Source organism: Solanum pennellii, chromosome 8, assembly GCF_001406875.1.
Source record: "Solanum pennellii chromosome 8, SPENNV200".
In the NCBI taxonomy this organism is placed as follows: Eukaryota; Viridiplantae; Streptophyta; class Magnoliopsida; order Solanales; family Solanaceae; genus Solanum; species Solanum pennellii.
In genome coordinates, this window is record NC_028644.1 from 69255557 (window position 1) to 69277725 (window position 22169).

At 30.4% G+C, this 22169-nt stretch overlaps 1 protein-coding gene across 3 annotated transcripts; it reads left to right on the plus strand.

Annotated features, from left to right (window-relative positions):
• The first annotated feature begins 1885 nt into the window (after positions 1-1885).
• On the plus strand, positions 1886-11571 carry LOC107026673 (respiratory burst oxidase homolog protein A). 3 transcript variants are annotated; one of them, XM_015227728.2, is made up of 14 exons: positions 1886-2745; positions 2824-2983; positions 3288-3336; positions 5231-5344; positions 7373-7795; positions 7896-8282; positions 8374-8469; positions 8976-9091; positions 9420-9587; positions 9726-9885; positions 9990-10190; positions 10265-10393; positions 10575-10653; positions 10739-11571. In XM_015227728.2, exons 1-14 carry the CDS (start codon positions 2046-2048, stop codon positions 10846-10848), a joined length of 2892 nt encoding a protein of 963 aa, XP_015083214.1. In that variant the 5' UTR covers positions 1886-2045; the 3' UTR covers positions 10849-11571. The 3 variants fall into 3 exon arrangements, 2 of the variants coding, with proteins under 2 accessions (XP_015083214.1, XP_015083213.1); XM_015227727.2 differs by having other exon boundaries at positions 1886-2983; XR_003580109.1 differs by lacking the exons at positions 10265-10393; positions 10575-10653; positions 10739-11571 and having other exon boundaries at positions 9707-9885; positions 9990-10131.
• Positions 11572-22169: the final 10598 nt, after the last annotated feature.

Below are 22169 nucleotides of genomic sequence, written 5' to 3' on the forward strand. Positions count from 1 at the left end.
TTTTTCTTTTTGAAGTTTACATTACTATAAATCCTGACTCCAACACGACTATCGAACAATAAATAAAAAATTATTTTTCGAAATGCATGAATTCTATCTATTATATTATGTTTCTATTTATGCAACGTTATTTGATAGTTTTAAACATAAAAGTTGAACAAAAGTCATTCAATTGATGAACAATAATTCAACTCGTTCAAGCTAAGTTTGTTTCGTCCTAATCAAATTTTTTTTTCCCCATCCTTTTCATATACATACAAATAAAAAGAAAAGGCAATATAAACACATTTCTTCTTGAATTATTAGCTTAAATTCTTTCCAATGTATGATTATCAATCTCAAAATTATATTTTGGGTCATTTAGGTTAGTTGTTTGGCCCATTGGGTTTTATACTATTGATCTATTGGGTTATGCATGTCTGGGGAGTAGAGAAATTGGAATTAAAAATTGAGTCGACTGATAAATCAAATCGATAAAAATGTTATAGGTTTACGGCTTTTGGATTGATGAGTTTTTAATGGTTATAAATTTTTTTATTAGATTATCGATTGAATGTTGGTTTTTCGTATTGAATTTTTTGATAAATCGATAATTCACTAAGACAAAGTAATTTACTACTTTACCCTTCATAAATATTAAATATTAATAATTTAATATAACTATATACTATATTAGTAATTACATTACAATCTATATAATTAAATATTATTTTTCTTGTTTCAACATATCAAATCATTATAACTGATTTGCTTGTTTCACTATATCGCGTTAAATTATTAGAAAACTGAAAATTCATATATTTATTTAACGAATATTTTTTATTGATGAATCGAAAAATGAACTGTTAATGACAAAAAAATCCATAAACCGAAAATCGATAGAAAAATATATTTTATTGAGTTGTTATTGATTTGACATATATATTTATAAAAAATCGATATCGTATATAACTTATTTTAAGAAATTATTTTGAGATATCTTTTGTGTGAATACATATTAGATGTATATGCATATCAACACACACACATATATATATATATATCCAAGTGCATACGTTTTAGATTATAATTTAATGGTGTATACCTGTAACAAAATGTATACATTTCAGATTAGAATTTAAGGTTGTATACATAATAGAAGTGTATACATATCGAAATTGTACGTATTGTAATATAATGGTGTATACATATCAAAATTGTACTGAATAAGGTGTATACAAGTTTGATATTAAAGATACAATAATTTTTAACAAAATCGAAAAAGTATTTTACTACTCTAATATAATCCTTAATAAATTATAGTAACTTTTTTATTATTATTGTAATATGATGATTTCTTATATAAAATCAACAATTTATATATATTACACATCTTTTTCTTCCACTTTTGTTACTCATCCATTAAAGTTTCTACTATTATTAAAGTAGTAAAAGCCAAATAATCACTCTATATTATGACATAAATTTGACTGTGAAGAAGAGGATCCGTTACACTAACGGATGTTCATTTTTACCTAGTAAACTTCTTATCGTATAATAATTTATAAATTATACTAGTCAAGACGAATGTAATAAGATCAATTGAAAGATGTTGGTAGAAGAAATTGATTTGTGATTTTTATTATATGTATTTTTTTTGTTTTGATATTGTTATTTTTTGAATACCATCGAATAAACTTGATATTATATCATTTAACTCGATTAAAAAAACGTTGACAGATGAAATCGATTTATGGTTTCTTTACGTGTGCTACTATTACTATTACTATGTGGTACTATGATATGAACATCTATTTCATTCTATACGAGTCACCACAATTACAAATGCATGGTTACTAGTACTTTTTAAAATTTTATTTATATATAAATTTAACCTATTCTAACAAAATTAAAAAAGGACCCTCACTTCCTCACCATTTTTAAGAAAGCTCTGAAAAACTTTCATACAAAGCCAAATCTATTTCTCTCTCTTTCTTTTGGTCAGGCTTCTGCAGAAAACTCTGTTTTCAACGTATATTTATTTATTGTGATTTGATTTGGGACAGATGAGGGGTTTACCTGGGCATGAACGCCGGTGGACGTCGGATACGGTGTCTTCCGGGAAGGATTTAAGTGGTGAGTCATCGCCGGGAACTGATTCCGGGAATATTTCTGGTTTTGCTTCGGAGGAGTTTGTTGAAGTTATACTTGATCTTCAGGATGATGATACGATTATTTTACGGAGCGTTGAACCGGCTACTGTAATCAACATTGATGGTTCTGATCCTGCTTCCGGAGTCGGTATTGGTGGAGCATCGATTGAAACTCCAGCGTCGGTGACGTCGACTTCGGAAACTCGATCGCCGACGATGCGTCGGAGTACATCTAATAAGTTCCGTCAGTTTTCACAGGAGTTGAAAGCTGAGGCTGTCGCGAAAGCGAAGCATTTCTCGCAAGAGCTTAAAGCGGAGCTAAGGAGATTCTCATGGAGCCATGGACATGCGTCTCGTGCTTTTTCGCCGGCGTCGTTTTTCCAAAACGCTGCCGTCGGAACAGGCAACGGTGTAGACTCGGCTTTAGCGGCTCGAGCATTACGTCGGCAGCGTGCTCAGCTCGACCGGACTCGTTCCAGCGCACACAAGGCTCTTCGTGGACTCAAATTCATCAGCAATAACAAAACTAACGGATGGAATGAAGTTGAAAACAATTTCGCTAAGCTAGCTAAAGACGGTTACCTTTATCGTTCCGATTTCGCACAATGCATCGGTCAGTACTCACGCCGGCGATCACTACAGTTTAATTATAGATTAATTACATTAATTTTAATTAATTATTTGGTTAAAGGTATGAAGGATTCGAAGGAATTTGCATTGGAATTGTTTGATGCTTTGAGTAGAAGAAGAAGATTGAAGGTTGATAAGATTAGCAAAGAGGAATTGTATGAGTATTGGTCGCAAATCACCGATCAGAGTTTCGATTCTCGGCTTCAGATCTTCTTCGACATGTACGCACCATTAACTTAATTAATTAATTAGTAGTAATCAGATAAGAGTTAATTATCTTAAAGTAAAATTAGAGAAAAGTAGTTTTAGTAAACAAGACGTGAAGAGAGAGAGAAAAATTTACTGTTTGCTTTCCATGTGGAACACTCATCCACTACTGCATGACAACTGACAATAAAACTAATCGGAATATTTAAGTGGCACGTCATTATCTCTCTAATAGAGTAATTACTTGTGCAAATGGCTCAATAGTGCTTACATTTTACAGCACTTAACAATCCTTGTGGTTTTCATTGTATGGTACAGGGTGGACAAGAATGAAGATGGTCGAATTGGTGAAGAAGAAGTAAAAGAGGTAAATATTCAGTATAGTATTTTTGCTATATTCCCTCCCTCTGAATAGAGTATAAGTGAATTTCGATGAATATACAACATTTGTGACTCACTTGTGGTTGTTTGGTACGTAGATGGTGAGAAAAATTATACTATCCTTATAGTATAAATGATTAGATAAATAATTTTGAAATAAATTTTTTTATCAGATGTAAAATAAAATAATCTAATATTTAATCTCAAAATTATTATCACTTATATCTCATTTAAATAATTTCTTTTCTTTTTAATCCATTTTAAAAAAAATATTATGTACCTATAATTGGAAAAGATAATTTAACTTTAAAATTTACTCTTCCATCCTTAAGAAAATGATGTATGGCAACATAAAGGTATTTAGACTATATCGAGTTAACCACCCTCATATTAATTGTGACTAGCAAGTTTTATTTTTTTAAAAAATAAAAAATTAATAACTTGATATTTTTGTTTAAAAAATAAGTATTAAGTTAGATAGATTAGTTTTTTTATTTTTTATTTTTTTGTTCCAAAAGAATAATATATTGTGTTCATATTACGAGAAATGAACTTGCCTAAATTTCAGTGTTAAATTTTTTAACGGTTAAAGAAATTATGAGAAAGAAGGAAATTGCTTGATTAACCTTAAGTTCAGGATTATTTTTTTAAATTAACATAGCCTTTATAAAATAATTTTTTCGGAGAACAGTCTGTCAGGTTGTGGTTTCATTAAAATGTCCCGCTGACTTTGCCTTATAAAAAGCGTACTGACTTGCATAAATAATTAATTATGCATATACAAAACACATGCATTTTTAATTAAAAACGCTACTACGAAGTGGTTAGGCTTTGTAATCCCTATTTTTATTTTTATTTTTTTCTTGTGATGAGATAAAATAATATGTGTTTGGCGTGATGATTAGGTAGCCAGATAAGAAAATTATAAGAATCAACGACTCCAAATATAATTATAAATGTATTTTGTTAATATAAATTCATTGCATAATCTCTCTAGTCTTGCTGTCTGACGCTAACCATGTTCTAGAAACTTTTTTGTCTGGTTCAAATAATGGAACGTCAATGTATAAAGCTCTTTATGCAAATAATCCCTACATTTTTGTTTTATCTTTTCACTTACTTAAAACATCGTTTTCATTGGAGTTGGTGGGGGCGTTTTTGTCAAGTAAACATATATCATTTATATGTTGTCAAACCTTTTTCTAATTCAAGTATATTTTGTTTTTAAAATTATTTATTCTTCCCTTTTTCCTTTTAAAATAAAATGTCTTTTGGCCCAATTATGTTCCTGAAAAATTATTGAAAAGACATTTGATGGATTAAAACTCCATATTTAAATAAGGGTGGACAAGCCAAATCTTATTTCTTATTATTTTTTAGTTTGTGATATAAATTCCAACAATATATATTACTATTTGACAATCTAATTCTTATTTTTTTGGTGAATACCAAGTCAATTCTCCTATCTAATTAAATTTCATTTGGCATAGATTGAGGTGATAAACTTTATTGGAGGATAATTGAAATAGTTTGAGGTGATAAAACTTTCTTGGAGCCATTGACATATTGCTTATTTTTGTTATACAGACTAAAAGCAAGTGTTTAAACATTTTTATAAAAGTTATTTTAGCTTAAAAACATCTAAAATAGGTCAATCTATACATGTTTTAATCTCCTGGATATGTGTGATTTTTTTTTTAATTTCATACTTTGTCCTAAGAAACTTTTTTCATAAGTAAGACTTGAATTCAAGATCTCTAATTAAAGATGGATGAAGTCAATAGTGCAACAATATTTACTAGTGAAATTAGCTTTATTATATTGTAAACGACAAATAGATAATATTTGCCTTTTAATATTTAATGTGATGAATAATGTAGATCATCATGCTAAGTGCCTCTGCAAACAAATTATCAAGATTAAAAGAACAAGCAGAGGAGTATGCAGCTCTGATCATGGAAGAATTAGATCCTGAAAGACTTGGCTACATTGAGGTAGGACCCTCTCACCCTTCCCCTTTTGTTAAGGGAGGTGCAAAGTAACACAAATTATTATATTTTTGTTTGCTTGCACGTCAATTCGTCTTATCATGACTAACTCTTCCTATAATTAAGTAAATTACTTACTATCAGTTGATTGGTTATTGACTTATGCAAAATGGTTGCAACTAATTTATTGCATTAGACTTGCAAAATTATTTAAAGTCCAAGTTTGTTAGACGACAAAGGAGTGACACTGAGAAACCGTGTTGTTCAACAAATATTTTTCCATATTATAATACCATCGTCATTCTAATTTTCTAAATAAATTGCCAAATTGTAGTCGTTCAACAGTTTCTCTTTTCATTTCTTTCCTATTTCTGCTGGCTCATCTGCTAAAAGGGAAAAAAAAAGAAAAGGTGAAGGTGAAATGAAATATGAAAAAATTAGGTTACTGAAGTTATAAGGAGGTGATCTGTTCAAACTTCAAAGAAAGTCGCTACCTAATTTTTGTTGGTTAAGCTTACCTTATGTAGTTAAGATTAAGATTGAGATTAGTTTCAATATTTTAGGAAAGTGAAAAATGCTGTCACATCCTTGGTCAGAAATTTATGAACTTTTACCAATTTTTATCATCTCTTTTTTAAAATTTATAAGCATTACTACTATTTTTTATTTAGTTTGTTAAAAAAAAAGATCTCTTTTTATATTCGATATTTGATAATTCTAAAATTTTAGCCTCCTACTTAATATGTTTAATACCACCATAACTAAGGAGCATTTTGAAAGAAAAAAATTAGTGAAGATTTTGGTATTTATACGTACTTAATTTAAGATTATATAGTTTAAGAATCTTTCTTATTTTAAATTTTGTTCTTCATCAAACTAAGAGAAACATGATAATTTAGGGGATGCTCTGCATAATAAGATTGATCATGGAATATAGTGGAATGAGAATGTGTGCACTAGTTTATATACTTTATTTTATTTATCCACCCATCCCACCCCCACTACTTTGGCTTCTAAATTCAGCCATGTACCTGGAGTAAGACATAGTGCAAAAACTTTAATTTATTGAAAACCATCACTTAAAAAGATATATGCTACTTTCCATCTCTTAAAAAGATTTATAACCTAAACATGCCTACTACCATTTTCAAAAATTTGAAAATGTCAAATGAAGTATTAGTTCAAACTTCAAATTGGCCACTTGGAATTAATATAACTTAAATTTAAGCAGGTGTAGTAGTTTTAATAATGCACCTACTTTTTTTCTCTATTTATTATATAAATTTCCTTTTTTCCAAATTTGATTGAATATAATTTATCAACTAAATTGATATTTACTCTAGACTATACTTGCATTTTTAAGTCTTACTAGCACTAGTTTTCTGATTTATCAAAGTCTATGGTTCCTCCATCATTAGAAGGTGGAGAATATGCGACCATTACCTTTGTTGGCGGTCCTGACATCCCATGTGGACCTTCCCCTTTGTGCATCAAATGCGCGTTTTGAGCACTCAAACACGTGAACAAAAAATGTCTTTCGCCAACGCAAGTTTTTGAAAAAGGAAGAAATAATAGTTGAAATAAAATTCACCAAAAATGATTAATTATACTAAGTGATTACTACTTTTTCGATTGTGTTAAGCTTTTTAAGTTGTTGATGGAGATGTATTGAATCTTCCAAGAATATCTAGAAAATTTGATATGGGATGAAGTAATATTTTTGGTGAATCGAGCAACATATTTATTCGATAGTTATGTAAGGTAAGGACAGTAAAACAGCAAATATGTGGTGAAGTAGTCCAGGTGTGATCAATCGATCCGAACACCTCTTGTCATGTAACTATAAGTAACTTTCATAATCAGTGGAATAAATAATTTGAAAAATAAGACTAATAACTTGTAATGACTTAATTTTTTTTTAGATTGAGACCCTTTTATGGATGAATAAGCATATTGTAACATTTATCCTTGATTTACTGAGCATGATGCCATGACATAAGTAACATGTTGTGTTTTATCATGTTGATAATGCAGCTATGGCAGCTGGAAACACTTCTCCTCCAAAAGGACACTTACCTCAACTACAGTCAAGCACTAAGCTACACAAGCCAAGCTTTGAGCCAAAATCTGCAAGGGTTGAGGAAGAGGAGCCCAATAAGAAGAATGAGCAAAAAACTTGTCTATTCACTGCAAGAGAATTGGAAGAGAATTTGGGTTCTGGTCTTGTGGATTTTGATAATGATTGGACTTTTTCTTTGGAAGTTCTATCAGTACAAACAGAAAAGTGCATTTCAAGTCATGGGTTATTGCCTTCTAACAGCTAAGGGTGCTGCTGAGACTCTCAAGTTCAACATGGCTTTAATATTGTTGCCAGTATGCAGGAACACCATTACATTCCTCAGGTCTACTAAATTGAGCTGTTTTGTACCCTTTGATGACAACATAAACTTTCACAAGGTAGGCTGCCCCTTTTCATTCTCCTTTACTAAGACCACTGATAATTTGTAAGTTGCAATAGGCGGGTTTATATTTGCTCTAATATTCTTACTGTGTGCAGACTGTTGCTGCAGCCATTGTCACTGGTATCATACTCCATGCCGGTAATCACCTTGTATGTGATTTCCCAAAGCTTATACATGCAAATAGTACGAATTATCAGAAATATTTGGTGAATGATTTTGGCCCAAGCCAGCCTCAGTACATAGATCTTGTTAAAGGAGTGGAGGGTGTGACTGGAATAGTTATGGTAATCCTCATGGCCATTGCTTTCACTCTTGCAACGCGATGGTTTAGGCGGAGCCTCATTAAGTTACCCAAACCTTTTGATAGACTCACTGGTTTCAATGCGTTCTGGTACTCGCACCACCTTCTCGTCATTGTCTACATCGTACTGATCATCCATGGCACGTTCCTCTACCTTGTGCATAACTGGTACTCCAAAACGGTATATCTTCTGAGTTCTTGTGCTCTCCCTTTTTAATAATATTGATGTAATTTTTATTGTTTTCATGCCATTAACATGTATTTGCTCTCAGACATGGATGTATCTAGCAGTTCCTGTACTTCTTTACGCAGGGGAAAGAACTCTTAGATTCTTCCGATCAGGCTTATACAGTGTCCGGCTTCTAAAAGTAAGCTTCTGAAATTAGCATTTCGTTTCACTTGCATTAGAGTTCTGGAATCAGGGTGTTCTTTATATGATCTGATTTTAATGTTGGACATCCTAGCTAATTCACATGGTGAAATTCAATCACAAAATGAAAAAAAAAAAAAAACAGAATAGAAAACAATAATAGCAACAACTACAACTTAAACCCAAGCTAGTTAGGGGATGCGGATTCATCATGCATTACTCCTACTAATATTATTCTGAATGTCATCTTACTACAACTCTACTCCTTGATCTAGACTTGAAATCGTCCAGATATGTGAGCTCACACTTTACACAGGCAGAGTTATACATAGAAAATACTAGTAAACATTTAGTAGCTAAATTCAACATACTACAAGTCGTAGTTAGTAGACTAATGCTTTGTAGCTAAATTTCACGAATAACATTCCCCTTGCTGCAAATGCTGAATCAAACATATCTTTCTCCCATTTTATTCATTTATTGAAGTTAAACAATTTATTGCAGGTAGCAATATATCCTGGAAATGTCCTTACTCTGCAAATGTCTAAGCCTCCGCAATTTCGATACAAGAGTGGACAATATATGTTTGTCCAGTGTCCAGCTGTTTCTCCATTCGAGTGGTTAGTGACTCAAAGCATTTAGATTTTAGTGAACTTCATTACCCTACAGAACAAAAAGTTCCAATTTTACTAGATTACACGAACACCACAGTTTCTCATTTGCACCAATTCAGAGTTGTTTGTTTTACCCTGTTCTCTCTCTTGAATAGTGAAACTAGCACTTTGATGGAAGTGTAGTATGGTGATAAAATATGTGAACTTTGTTCAGAATGGGAGGCAGGGGAAGGGGGATGCAAATCTTAGTCATCTCCAATATTATCCTAAACATTTGATAAGACTAAGTAATAAGTATGCTTCTTTGCTGAGATTCTACATGCTCAATATCCAGGCATCCATTTTCCATTACTTCAGCTCCTGGGGATGACTACTTGAGCATTCATATCCGACAACTTGGTGACTGGACTCAAGAACTCAAGCGAGTGTTTTCCGAGGCTTGCGAGCAGCCAGAGGCTGGAAAGAGTGGCCTGCTCAGAGCTGACGAAAACACCAAAACAAGGTATAATTCTACAAGGACTTAAACTTAAATGGAGATTAGTTTCCGTGTATATTTAAGAATCAAAAGATTCCGGGTAAGTATAGAGTGAACTTGGAGGTATTATTATTATTAATACAAAGGGTTACTCCTGAATTTCAGTTTGCCAAAGCTATTAATAGATGGACCTTATGGAGCTCCAGCACAAGATTACGGAAAGTATGATGTCTTACTGCTTGTTGGTCTTGGCATTGGAGCAACTCCCTTTATAAGTATTCTGAAAGACTTGCTCAAAAACATCGTCGCAATGGAGGAGCAAGCAGTGAGTTTCTTCATTTGTCATGTCACAGTGCATCTTCTGTCTTATTCTGCTTTTTGTTGTCTTCTCGAGATAGCGTGATGAAATGTTTATTTTTCTGTTATCAGGATTTAGTCTCGGATTTCAGTGGAAACTCGGACATGAGCGCTGCAACAAGTGAACAACCAGCTCTCAACAAGATTTCTCCAAAAAAGAGAAAGAGTACTCTAAAAACCACAAATGCATATTTTTATTGGGTGACCCGGGAGCAAGGATCATTTGATTGGTTCAAAGGTGTTATGAATGAAGTGGCTGAACTTGATCAAAGGGTAATGCAAAATGCCCAGAATTTCAAGTAATTTCCTTTCTATCTCAATATTTATGATATTCCCATGATGTTCAGGGTGTCATCGAGATGCATAACTACTTGACGAGTGTTTATGAGGAAGGGGATGCACGTTCAGCTCTCATTACCATGGTCCAGGCACTTAACCATGCTAAGAATGGGGTCGATATTGTATCAGGCACCAGTGTAAGTAACTTAACAGCTTGAAGTTATATTTTTTAAACTCAATTCAGTCTTAAGGCAGTAAGTTCTTTCCTTTTAGACCTTACCCATTAGCAAAAGTTAGGATATTATTAGACATGAAATAACTAATTGATGCCTAACATTGCTTAAGCTATTGAATTTCTCGCTGATTATTTATCAACAGGTGAGGACACATTTCGCCAGGCCGAATTGGAGGAAAGTATTTTCCAAGACCTTAACCAAGCATGCAAATGCAAGAATAGGTATGATTATCATTTGACCTGTCCGACATTGAAAATTGTCATTGTTTTATGGCTAGTTGATTCCAAGTTTGGTATTTTCGAGCAGGAGTTTTCTACTGTGGTGCACCCATATTAGCTAAAGAACTCAGCCAACTCTGCAAAGAGTTTAACCAAAAGGGCACAACAAAGTTCGAGTTTCACAAAGAACATTTTTAGAAGGGCCTGGAGTACGATTAATCTTGCATCAACGGTACACACATCTATCTTCGGTACCTTATTTGATGATTCTACTGAAGACATAACATTAGTAAGGAATAAGTCAGAGATAAATTGTACATAATAGGAAGAAGACTATTTCAAGAGAAAATACATACCAATAAGATGTGTATAGGTTTTTTTATATTCAGTCATCTGTTATCACATACCAAACTTCAGAACTCCTAAAGGGAGACTCTGCTTTGGTCAGATGACTTAGAATATGGGAGGAAAAAAAAGATGACAATTGAATGGTCATGATACACATGAAGAATGAGAATATTGGAATACAGCTAATAAGAAGTTGACCTTCTTGATAAAGAAACACTGAAAATGGCAAGCATGAAAGGACAGACACTCATTGCTTGAATGGGGATAACAAGATACAATTTTGAAAGAAGAAGATAATATAAGTAGGACTAGTGGGGGACTGATAGCTTTGTTGGTGGAACTTATAATGGGGCTAAGGGAATCCTTCCAAAAAATGTCTATGTAGTAACTACTTTTTCTTCTTCTTTTGCTTTGTGATTATTTTTTGGGGTATTTTAATATACTACTTATTAGATTAGAGGATAGAAAATAAGTGTATATGCAATTCTTATTAGTAAAGTTTATCAGTTATTTAATCTGGAGAAAGGTACTATCAAAGGAAAAATCTCATCCATTTTGTTGTATTTCTTTCAAGTTTTTTCTCAACGTCCTATCAAAATTTCACAGATTTTTTATTGATAGAAATTATCATGTACAACTTGTATGCGTTTGAGATATAATTGTTATATTAGTGAGTAGCAAGTTAGTTTTATTAAGTTAGCAGTTACTCCATTTTTTATCATACAGTATAAGTGACATGGTTAAGCATACATCTTTTACAGAAGGTGTCAAATATTTATACTATATAAGGTGAGCTTAAAGATAGTTAAAGACAATTATTCATAGTAAATAGAATTAACAGCTCAAATGATGCTGCAAATAACTTTATACAACATGTTAAATTGCTCTGATCTTAGTGTTTAGTAGAAGAGTACATTTGTCATAAAGAAGCCAGGCTTCTTCATGTTAGTATATGGGTTTCAGAATTCCATGGAAGCCCAATCTTGATCTACAAGTTTAGTTGATCTTGTTGGGCCTCTAGTCCAAATGCTCACCTTCAAGATATATACTGCTGAGAAATTTTCAGCAGTTGTCCCAAAAGTAATCCCTTTAAAATCATTTGCCAACCTAGGTTTTTTTTGTAGTAACTAGTGGTACCATTTTTTTTAGCAACAATTTTTTTTTTAACCACACAATTAGTCATCTCTATTCGATTTTCACCGACCCTATCCCCCCAAAAAAAGGACCTCTTGTGGGGGTGACATTATTTTGAGGGAAGTTCCAACTAGCTAGGAGCCTAAGACAATGGTTGAGAGAGGGAACAGAAAGGGTTCATGCAAATCATTTTCTGTAACGAAAAATTACACCGTTTAGTATATATAAGGACAATATATTTCTTATGCATTGTCGAATGTTCATTTCCATTTTGTTTCTATACTTTATATTTTGAAGCTCTATAGTGAAATTCTTTGACTTCACCTCTCTAGTTAGGTCTTATTAGTTTCTTTTGAACAAGTAATAAAACTAGTTAAGGTAGATAATTGAGGTTTTGAAGCTAATTATATTGACATTTTGGTGCAAATAATTCTGGAATTTAGAAGGAAGTTGGGCAGAAAAAAAGGACAAGTCAAGCCTACGGTTTCATTTGGAAGTCAAATTTGTATACTTTTTCATCCAAATTAATGTTAAACCAATTTGAGGTTTGTTACTAAAAAGACTAATTGAGAACCGCGTTTAAATAGTTTTTAGTTTTAGTGTAGTGATAGATACCCAAATTCTCCTTTTCACAAAAGAAGTTATCTGATTTGACTTGACACGGAGTTTAAGAGTATAAATAAGACTTTTAAATCTTGTGGTCCTAAATTAAAGTTAGGTCAAATGTACAGAATTATCTTTTGATCTAGTGGCCTTAAATATGTCACGTGGAAAGTTGTTACCAAAAAAAGAAAGAGGTCATTCTTTTTGAAACAAACTAAAAAGGAAAGGAGATCATTCTTTTTGAAACGAGGAAGTAATTTGTATTATTCTTGTGTTTGGTATGAATTCTCGGCTTAAATGCTTTGGAAAATATTTTTTAAATTAATTTATTTTTCTCAAATTTAAGGAAAATAATGTACCTCTAAACCACAAGGGAACCATTTTCCAAAATTATTTTCCTACCTCACACCTTGTCACCTTAACTCAAGTCTTGAATACCAATTCCCGATACTAATTCAGGATCTGACCTTAGTTTTCAATTCATGACCCAACTCTTGACCTTGATTTGAGACCTAACTCTCGGCTCAGGTTGGAACGGTGTCAAGTCCCAACTAAGGATTTCGAGTTAGGTGTCGGGTGGGGTTTCTAGTCAGGTGTTGAATTTAAGTTTTGGATCTAGAGATGAGATCGAATCTCAGGTGTTGGTTCGGATCCTGAATCGATCGCCCAAGTCCAATGTCGGGGGCGAATCCCAATTTGAAAGTTGGGTATCAGGTTGCGTGTCAAGGTCATATTTCGAATTGATCATCATGATCGTGTCAATTTGAGTGTTGGAGTGGAGTCTCGTGTAGGTTATCAGGATGATATTTGGGTCAAAAATTATTTTTTAAAAAAGTATTATCTATTCTCCAGTAACAAATATATAATTTTTTTTTCGCCAACTAAACACTAAAAATATTTTATACTTATCAATCAAACATGAGACTCTAACTTATTTTCTCAAAAACATTACTGTGAAAAACATTTTCCTTCGTAGAAGTGTTACAAAAACTAGCTGATTCATAATTCTATCTAGAGGTGTTTCGTCAAATTCTAGAACCCAAATATAAAAATTGGATAGTCTATTTTTATAAAAAGCTCCCAAATGACGGCCAAAATTAATTATAATTTTGGTCTAAGAGGACTTTTTCAATCTATGTTTTATTATATTTTTTGTAAATTGCATTTTTTAAAAAAATAAGAAGGATATGCAACCTTATATACCTAACAACAAATGTTTCGTTTTCATAACGAAATTTACACAAGTAGCATGGGCAGCATAGTTTGTACTTTATAGAATTTCCATTAGTCTACTATGTACCATCCAATATAAATGTTGAAATTTTGTTACGAGGAGCTATCAACTCTGATAATCCGTTTTATATATGTTTCAATTTATATAACATAGTTGAATTATTTCTCTCTTAGGCGACCGGTAGGCAACTGTGTGTGCTTAGAGAAAATGACCTTTCATTTAACATGTGTTCTCAAAATTTATTTAATATCTAGCCTTAACTTAGAGCATAACAACTTAAATTGGCTAGAACTGAAACTCATAAAATGAGGATATGTGCCATTTAGTGAACTTGTAAGGGCAAAGTTGGCAACAACTAGAGTTTTTAAAACTTGAATGAGGTAAAAGTTTTTTAATAATGAGATAATGTTGAAATGAATTATTAACATACAATTGAAGTTTTTTTTCTCCAATGAAGTTGAAATGAATGCTATTTCTATAATTTTTAAAAGTTGAATGAGATAATGTTGTAATAAGAAAACCTTGTGGGTCAATATTCGTAGTTCACTTTCATTTGTTTTTGTTTTTTAAAAATTCTTGTCACACTCATTCAGTTTATTAACCGAAATTTAATTGATAAAAAATCAAAGCTCCAAACTAATTAGAGCCTGTTTGAATTAGTTGATTTGAAATTTTTGTTAAGTAATAGGTGTTGATAAGTAATTTTAAGTGTTAAAATTGATATTATAATAAATAAACAATTACGTTTTTAAATAACATATGTTAAAACTAATAATAAATATGATTAATTATTTGATGAGTTATTTTTGTTAAAATAATAAATATACCCTTAAAAAGTTATAAAAATATTAGTACAAATTTTAGAAAGTTATCTTTGAAAAGAAAAAAAGGAGAAAAGATATATGCAATGAAAAGGAAATTAGGGGCTTTCTTTTGCGAAAGGTCAAATTAGGAAAAATATTTTAAAATAAAATAGTGATGAAAATTGAAAACTAAAAGCGTTATAAACATTGGTGGCAGTGGAATGATTCAAAATAACCTATTGCAGGTTTGAATTCCTAAAAATGAAAAAAGATCTCGTTAGAAGTGTTATTCGCAAAAATGAATTATAAAAAATATAACTTTAAATATAGTTGAAATTCAATATTAGTATCAGATAAAAAACTAAAAAATCTAACCATCTTTAAGTATTCTACACAGCACGAATTCAAATCTAATCAAAATTGAACATATTACTGAATAACGAAATGAAAAATTAAAATTTTAAATAAACTTTTCTACCTTGCATTAAAATTACAATATAATGAAGTTTAACAGGCTTCGTAAAAAGTCAATTTTATCAAATCAACACGTCTAAGCCATAGAAAAATAATAACATAGACACAAAGACTAAATAAATTATACATGTGGCTATTAACATTTTCCACAAAAATGTCTCTATCACAAAACATTAACTATACTATATAAATAAACACACCTCCTTTATAACTTTCAATTCAAAAAAAAACACATAATTTTTTTCTCCAAATTGCAAAAATAATGGCCACTGACCAAAAATACCCACTAGCACCATCAAATATTATGCCTAGAAGTGATGCAGAATTTGCTACAAATAATTTCCAATCAAATAATCAAAGAAGGAAGAAAAAACTCAGAAATATTTTTCTCCTCACAATATTTCTTACTGGAATTATTCTTCTATTTTCCTTCACCTTCCTTCGAATTAAATCGCCTAAAATCAGGATGGAGAATATCAGAATAACGAACGATGGTGATGGGATAATTAATTTCTCCGCACAAGTTTTCTTAAGGAATCGGAATTTTTGGCGTTACGATTATGATAGTACCTTAGGTACTATTAAAACTGAGGAAGGTACAACTATTGGACGATTCGTTATTCCCGATGGAGAAGCACGACGTCGTTCGACGCAAAAGGTTTATGTTATAGCAAATATTAATTTGCCATCAAGAATTAATAGTACTTCTGGGATTTTACCAGTGATTAGTGAAGCTAAAATGAGAGGAAAAGTGAAAGTGTTTAGAGTATTTAGATGGATAAAAACTGTAGATTTGAGTTGTACTATGTCTATTAATTTGACAATTAGTGCAATTCAGGATCTTGATTGCCAGTGATAATAGATTTGTTAAATAAAAAAAAAATGAAAGTCTAACAAAGTACTTTAATTTTTATGTATACGTAATTTTCATGATTTGGTTGTTGTATAGTAAATATATGTTTTTTCTTTGATTGTTTTGTTTATATAGTGAAAGGTTCTATTTTGTAGTATTGAATATAACATTGTTTGATATTCCCTTTATGAAGTTTGTAAAAAATGACTTTTGATTTTTGTTTTTTCCATATGTTAATTCAAATAAATATGATGGTTTTAAAATTCTTGCCCTACCTGCTCATTTGTTGAAAACTTATGAACCAAAGTTTTATAGCCTCGTCTGGTGTAAGTCTTATAGGAATTAAGTTCTGAGGTATATGTTAGTGTAGTAAGTTTAGAGAATTTTTATTTTGGTATAAGTCTACGGGAATAAAGTTATATTTTTTACGATATAATTACGTTACGAAGTTGAAATTTTGCTTCTATTAGCATAGTTATGTTGAAATAAGTTACGTGACATAAATTTAGTTATATTCTGATAGAAAAATATAAATTTACATCAAATAAAAATATATTTTTTTAATTATTATTTAGGTGTTAACAAAATCTTCGACCACTTATGATTACTTAAAGTGTTTTAAAGAATAAAAAATTAAAAACCATCAAAATAAAAGATACTTCTCAATTGGAGTATTTGTGCAAATGACTCATCAAACTATTGAGCTAAAAGGGGTTAAAAGAAACTCAAAATAGAAATATCAAGATCTCCAAATTAGAAATTATGTGAATTTATGAAAATTAAATCTCAAACTTTCTCTTTTTCCCAAAAAAAATAAAATAAAATAGAAGATTGGATTATGTTGTATAGGCCCAATCAGATAGACCCATCAAAATTCATTCCAGCCCAAACTTGCTATAACTTGGTAGATTTATATTTTTCTAATAATTTATTTCAATAATTTATCTTTTAGAACGAGGATTTATCGAAAATAAGCTATTTATTCCAAAAATATAGATCTATAATTTAAGATAACAAGATATGAAATCGTATCTTATATTATTAGAAGTCACAGACATACTCATAAAATTATATTAATATATTATTGTTGTTAGCCTAATTAAATCTGTTTTTTAGTGAACAAATGACCATTATCCTAACAACTAAAAAGGTTACATGATAAAAGAGAGTTTCAAGGTTAAAGTAGCTAATAGCCACTAAAAAATCTCTTTGCCAAACAAAACTCATTTATTATTATTTTCTAATAAAATACTAAAAAGTTCATAAAGATATATTATTTTAATATTCTTTTCTGGAAGAAGGCATAAGTATCTTTTAAATTTTATATATGAAATTCGAGACACACTTAAGTTTTACAAGAATTTGACTACCCCTTAAAAATTGTTTTTTTTTTTTGCCCTTTATATACTACAAGGAACCACAACTCAATTCAATTAGTTTTGAACTTGTGATACAATAAAAATTATGTTATTGATTTATAAGAATCAATAGATATTTTCATATAGTTATTATTTATATCTCCGTATTAACTTTCCAACATTTAATATCATGGTCCCAATAGCAAACTTGGTGTAGAGTTCGAGGAGGAACCAGTATTAGAAATTTGGATTTTCTCTATCTTTCTTTATAATTGAGATGTCAATTAGTTTTATTAGGGAGGTCACAAATTATTGCTTAATTTTCTAGTACAAATGTAGGATCTAGAAAAAAGCTATTGAATTCATTCAAATCCACAAATCACAATCTTGCTCTGCCCCTTTGTAGAGTATTGAATATTAAACAAAAATAAAGATATTTTAAGACAAGTTTCCTATAGATTAGTTTGAGTTACAAATTTTATTCAAACTAGATCAATTTTTAGATTTACTTATAATTAGGTAAATCAATGTTGAGTTAATAGATGAATGGTAACATATCCAAATTTAAAACGAATTAAAGGATCATGTTTTTATAGAATAATTTTATCATGTCTAAGTCTTGAGGCATCATAGAAAAAATTGAACAATCGATAAGTCACGATTCAAACTTTAATGTCATGAGCTTTCAATATTAATGACTCACAAAATAATGTCCTTTTTTTGAACCCTATTTTCTTATTAACGTGTCCTTGTTTTAGTAAAAGAAATTGTCTCACTTCGATTCATTAACAAAGAATGGGTCCAACCAAGAAAATAAGAAGAATCCAAATGGATATTTTTTTCTTGAAGTTTTGAAATTTTCAATATGAAAGAATTCTTGATATATGGGTCCAACAAAAGGTTATTTTGTTGTTGAAAAGATGGTACTTATGATCCAACGAGGTGTCAATCTTTTATAATATAGTAGAATAATATTATTTTATTTTATATGTCTAATTGAATAATATTCATGGTAGCTACCTCGTAAAGTTCTAGTGTTGCATTTTATTTTTTTGTTAAAATTTACTTAATTCGTCTACTTAATTATATTATGTAACAATTTTTTGTCATTCACTTATTTAGCTATTTGAATTTTTATATTATAAGATTCGATTCTCTTTATAATTTCCATCTCTTACACTACCAATTTTATTTTACTTTTTTAAAGAAAAATATTAATGGTGGCTTCAAATTGATCCAATTGGAAGTTGCAAAATTTAATACATTTAAAGACAACCAACCCCACTTTAAATTAAAATAAATAAGACGCACAAATTGACTTGGCTTAAGTCATCCACTAACTACCTTTCAACTGCCTTTCTATATCTTCATTCACATTCATATCATCAATAAATAAATGTTATAAAACTAATTCTGAATATAGATTCAATGAATATCAATTTTTTAAATTTTGGTCAAGTTTTTTTGGAAAAAAATATAATGATTTTGAGTAGTAGACAGATAGAAAAATAGTTTTTTATCGAAGTACTTTTAAAACATTGATCTAGCATAACAAATTACTGCTTTAATATTTGTAAATATGAATTTCAAATTGATTAGTCAACAATCATTTTTAACGAAAATATTTTTTAAAATAAGCAGATTTTAAAAGTTTAGCCTGCTATTAGAACTAAATATACTTATGGAATTACAAATTTAAATTTATTATTTATCGATAATTTAATAAAAAAATTTTACATATATATCTATATTTTATATCTAAAAATATCAGGTTGGAATCACATTTCCCAATTGGCAACAAGTTATCATCCACTTTCTAGACTTCCTTATATATGTCCATTAACACATTAAACTCAATTCATAACTTTAGTTCCTCTTTAGTCTTTTTTTTCCCAATCAAATTCATGGCCCAAGATAGCCATATCATCCCTCTTGCACCACCAAGTGCATATCCAAAAAGCGATCAAGATCTGAATCTCAGTGAATCGATGAGTTATTTACAACATTCACAACAACAAGAATCAAAAAAGCGGCAAGTGCTTTGTGTATTTTCTATCTACTATCGTCATACTAAGCATAATCATGCTAATTTTCTCTATGATATTTTTTCGTTTCAAATCTCCATCTTTCGAGCTAGATTACATCAACGTGCAAAATCTTCGATTTTCGAATTCTACTAATTCGTCTTCGTTCAACATGAACATGGGAGGTGAAATCATCGTAGATAACGATAACTTTGGTCAAATTAATTATCAAGATAGTAGTATGAGTTTTTTTTTGTATGATAATGTAACGATTGGTATCGCGAACGTTAACGTGGGCCGGGTCGAAGCTAAAAAATCCAAGAGAATTGGAATTTCATTACAATTGACAACAAATCAATTGAATTATAGTTATGGGAATTTGAGCAGTGATATAAATTCAAGAATTGTGAAATTTACAAGTTTTGGTGAATTTAGAGGAAAAGTGAAGGCTATGAAGATTATTAGTAAACATAAAATATCAACAATGAATTGTACCATGAATTTAAATTTTACAAGCCAATCAATTCAAGATCTCCTATGTAGTTGATATATATTTACTTTTCTTATGTATATAGTATTTAGTTTTTTTTTTTTTTTGGAAAATATATAGAGAGCATATGTAAAAGACTATTCCTTTTTGCCTTGTTCATTTTTTTTTTCAATTCCATTCTTCATATTGTACATGCAAGTAACAATGATGTATTGATGTTTAAATGACGACATAATTTATAATGTTATAAACAATTAGTATAAGCAAAATCGTACGAAAAGAAAAAAGAGTGTTAAATGAGATAAGTACTATAATACAACAAATGTGTCGAATTCGATCAATTATTAACGAGTAATCTTAATATAAATGAGTTTGAAGAAAAAATAGACTACATAATACAAATAGATAATTATAATTCCATAAGACATGGTGAAACTCCTTCCATACGAATTTGTATTAATTAATCAGGCTAGTAAATAGAGGATACCATATGATTAATTAGACGAATTTAAAAAGATTAGTGGAGTTATCAATGATAATTTTAACAATAGACATGTAAGACTTTTTATCAATAGGTAGATGCAAAATGAGATTGGATCGTAGTAATTTATTAGTATAGAAATTTATAATGGTCCTATATATCTAACAAAAAAGTAACTATCAACTTGTTGGAAACTTTGTCATCAAACAATACTTTAATTCTAATTTTATCTTGTGTTTAAATATAATGATCCGTCCTTATATACATTTCCCTTTCGATTAAGCAAGCAGATTTATATGATTGTATTTACTAGCTAAAAATACAAAAAAGTATACAAACTATTACTCCTTCCGTCCACTTTTGTTAGTCATAATTTTCTTTTTTAAAGTCAAACGATAAAAAATTTGACTAACATTTTATGATGTATTTACTCATCGTATTAATATGCAAAGAATTGCAATTTATAGTAAATACGACAACGCTGCGATTTCTCTAGTACTCTTTGTATAATTTTTGAATAATTAAATTTTTTGTTTAAACTATCAAATTAATATAATCTAATAAAACTTTGAAAATTAATTCAATTGATTTTCTAACAGCGCAACATGACAAATAAAAGTGGACAGCGAAAGTATTAGAAGATATATATTGTGTGGAAGGATATACATGTGTATACGTTTTTTTTTCCACTTGGTGTTTGATGTCCGCATATTGCATTGATGTTGTGATTAAATTTGGATCGCACGCTACAAATCTAAATGTAAATCTTTATGTACATATAAATTTGTAAGACTTGTTATAATAGGTTTTTATATAAAAAAAAAAATCAAATTCATAGATAACATAGCAAGTAATTAGCAACAAATTAGGGGTTGTTAAATTCCTCTTCTCGTCGTTCATTAGCAAAAGCTTCCATGACTAGAGCATCTATACATACATTAAATTGTTTATTAAATAAAAATAAAACACATATATAGTCCCCTCCAAGTCAACATTCAAAGCTGTGAAAAAACAATAAATAATAAGCCTAATTAAAAAGTATATTGTATATTTTCCATAACTTATAAAAACACTCGTTACACTAAACTCTCTTTACGTGCCACAAATTAAAAGTATAGTTCTAAAAAATGTCTCAACCACTATCTCCAAATTCATCCATAGCTTCTACAAACGATCAAGCTCGATTTTTAGCACAAAAGTCTCATCGAATTTTGATTAATAACGACGATAAGAATATTACCATGGCGTTACATCAGAAAAAACGACGTCGTAGAAGATGTATCAAATGTTGTGGTTGTTGTATAGCCATTATTTTATTACTCGTGGTTATAATGTTGGTACTTGGATTCACCGTTTTCCGTGTACACGAACCGTCTATAAGGATGAATTCCGTCAAGATTGACGGAATAAGTTATCTCAATACGTCCACTACTCTCCAACCAAACGTTAACTTAACGGTATCCGTTGACTTGTCCGTCGAAAATCGAAATTCAATGTCATTCAAGTTTAATGAAGCGATGACTAGTTTGTTTTATGATGACGTGGCCATCGGAGAAGCCCTAACGCCACCAGGGACCACCAAGGCACGGAGGACGTTACGGATGAACGTAACGGTGGAAATAATGGTGGAGAAAATATTGAGAATTCCACGGTTAGGGAGTGATTTGAAGTCCGGTGAGTTACCGATGAGTACGTATACGATGATTAATGGAAGAAT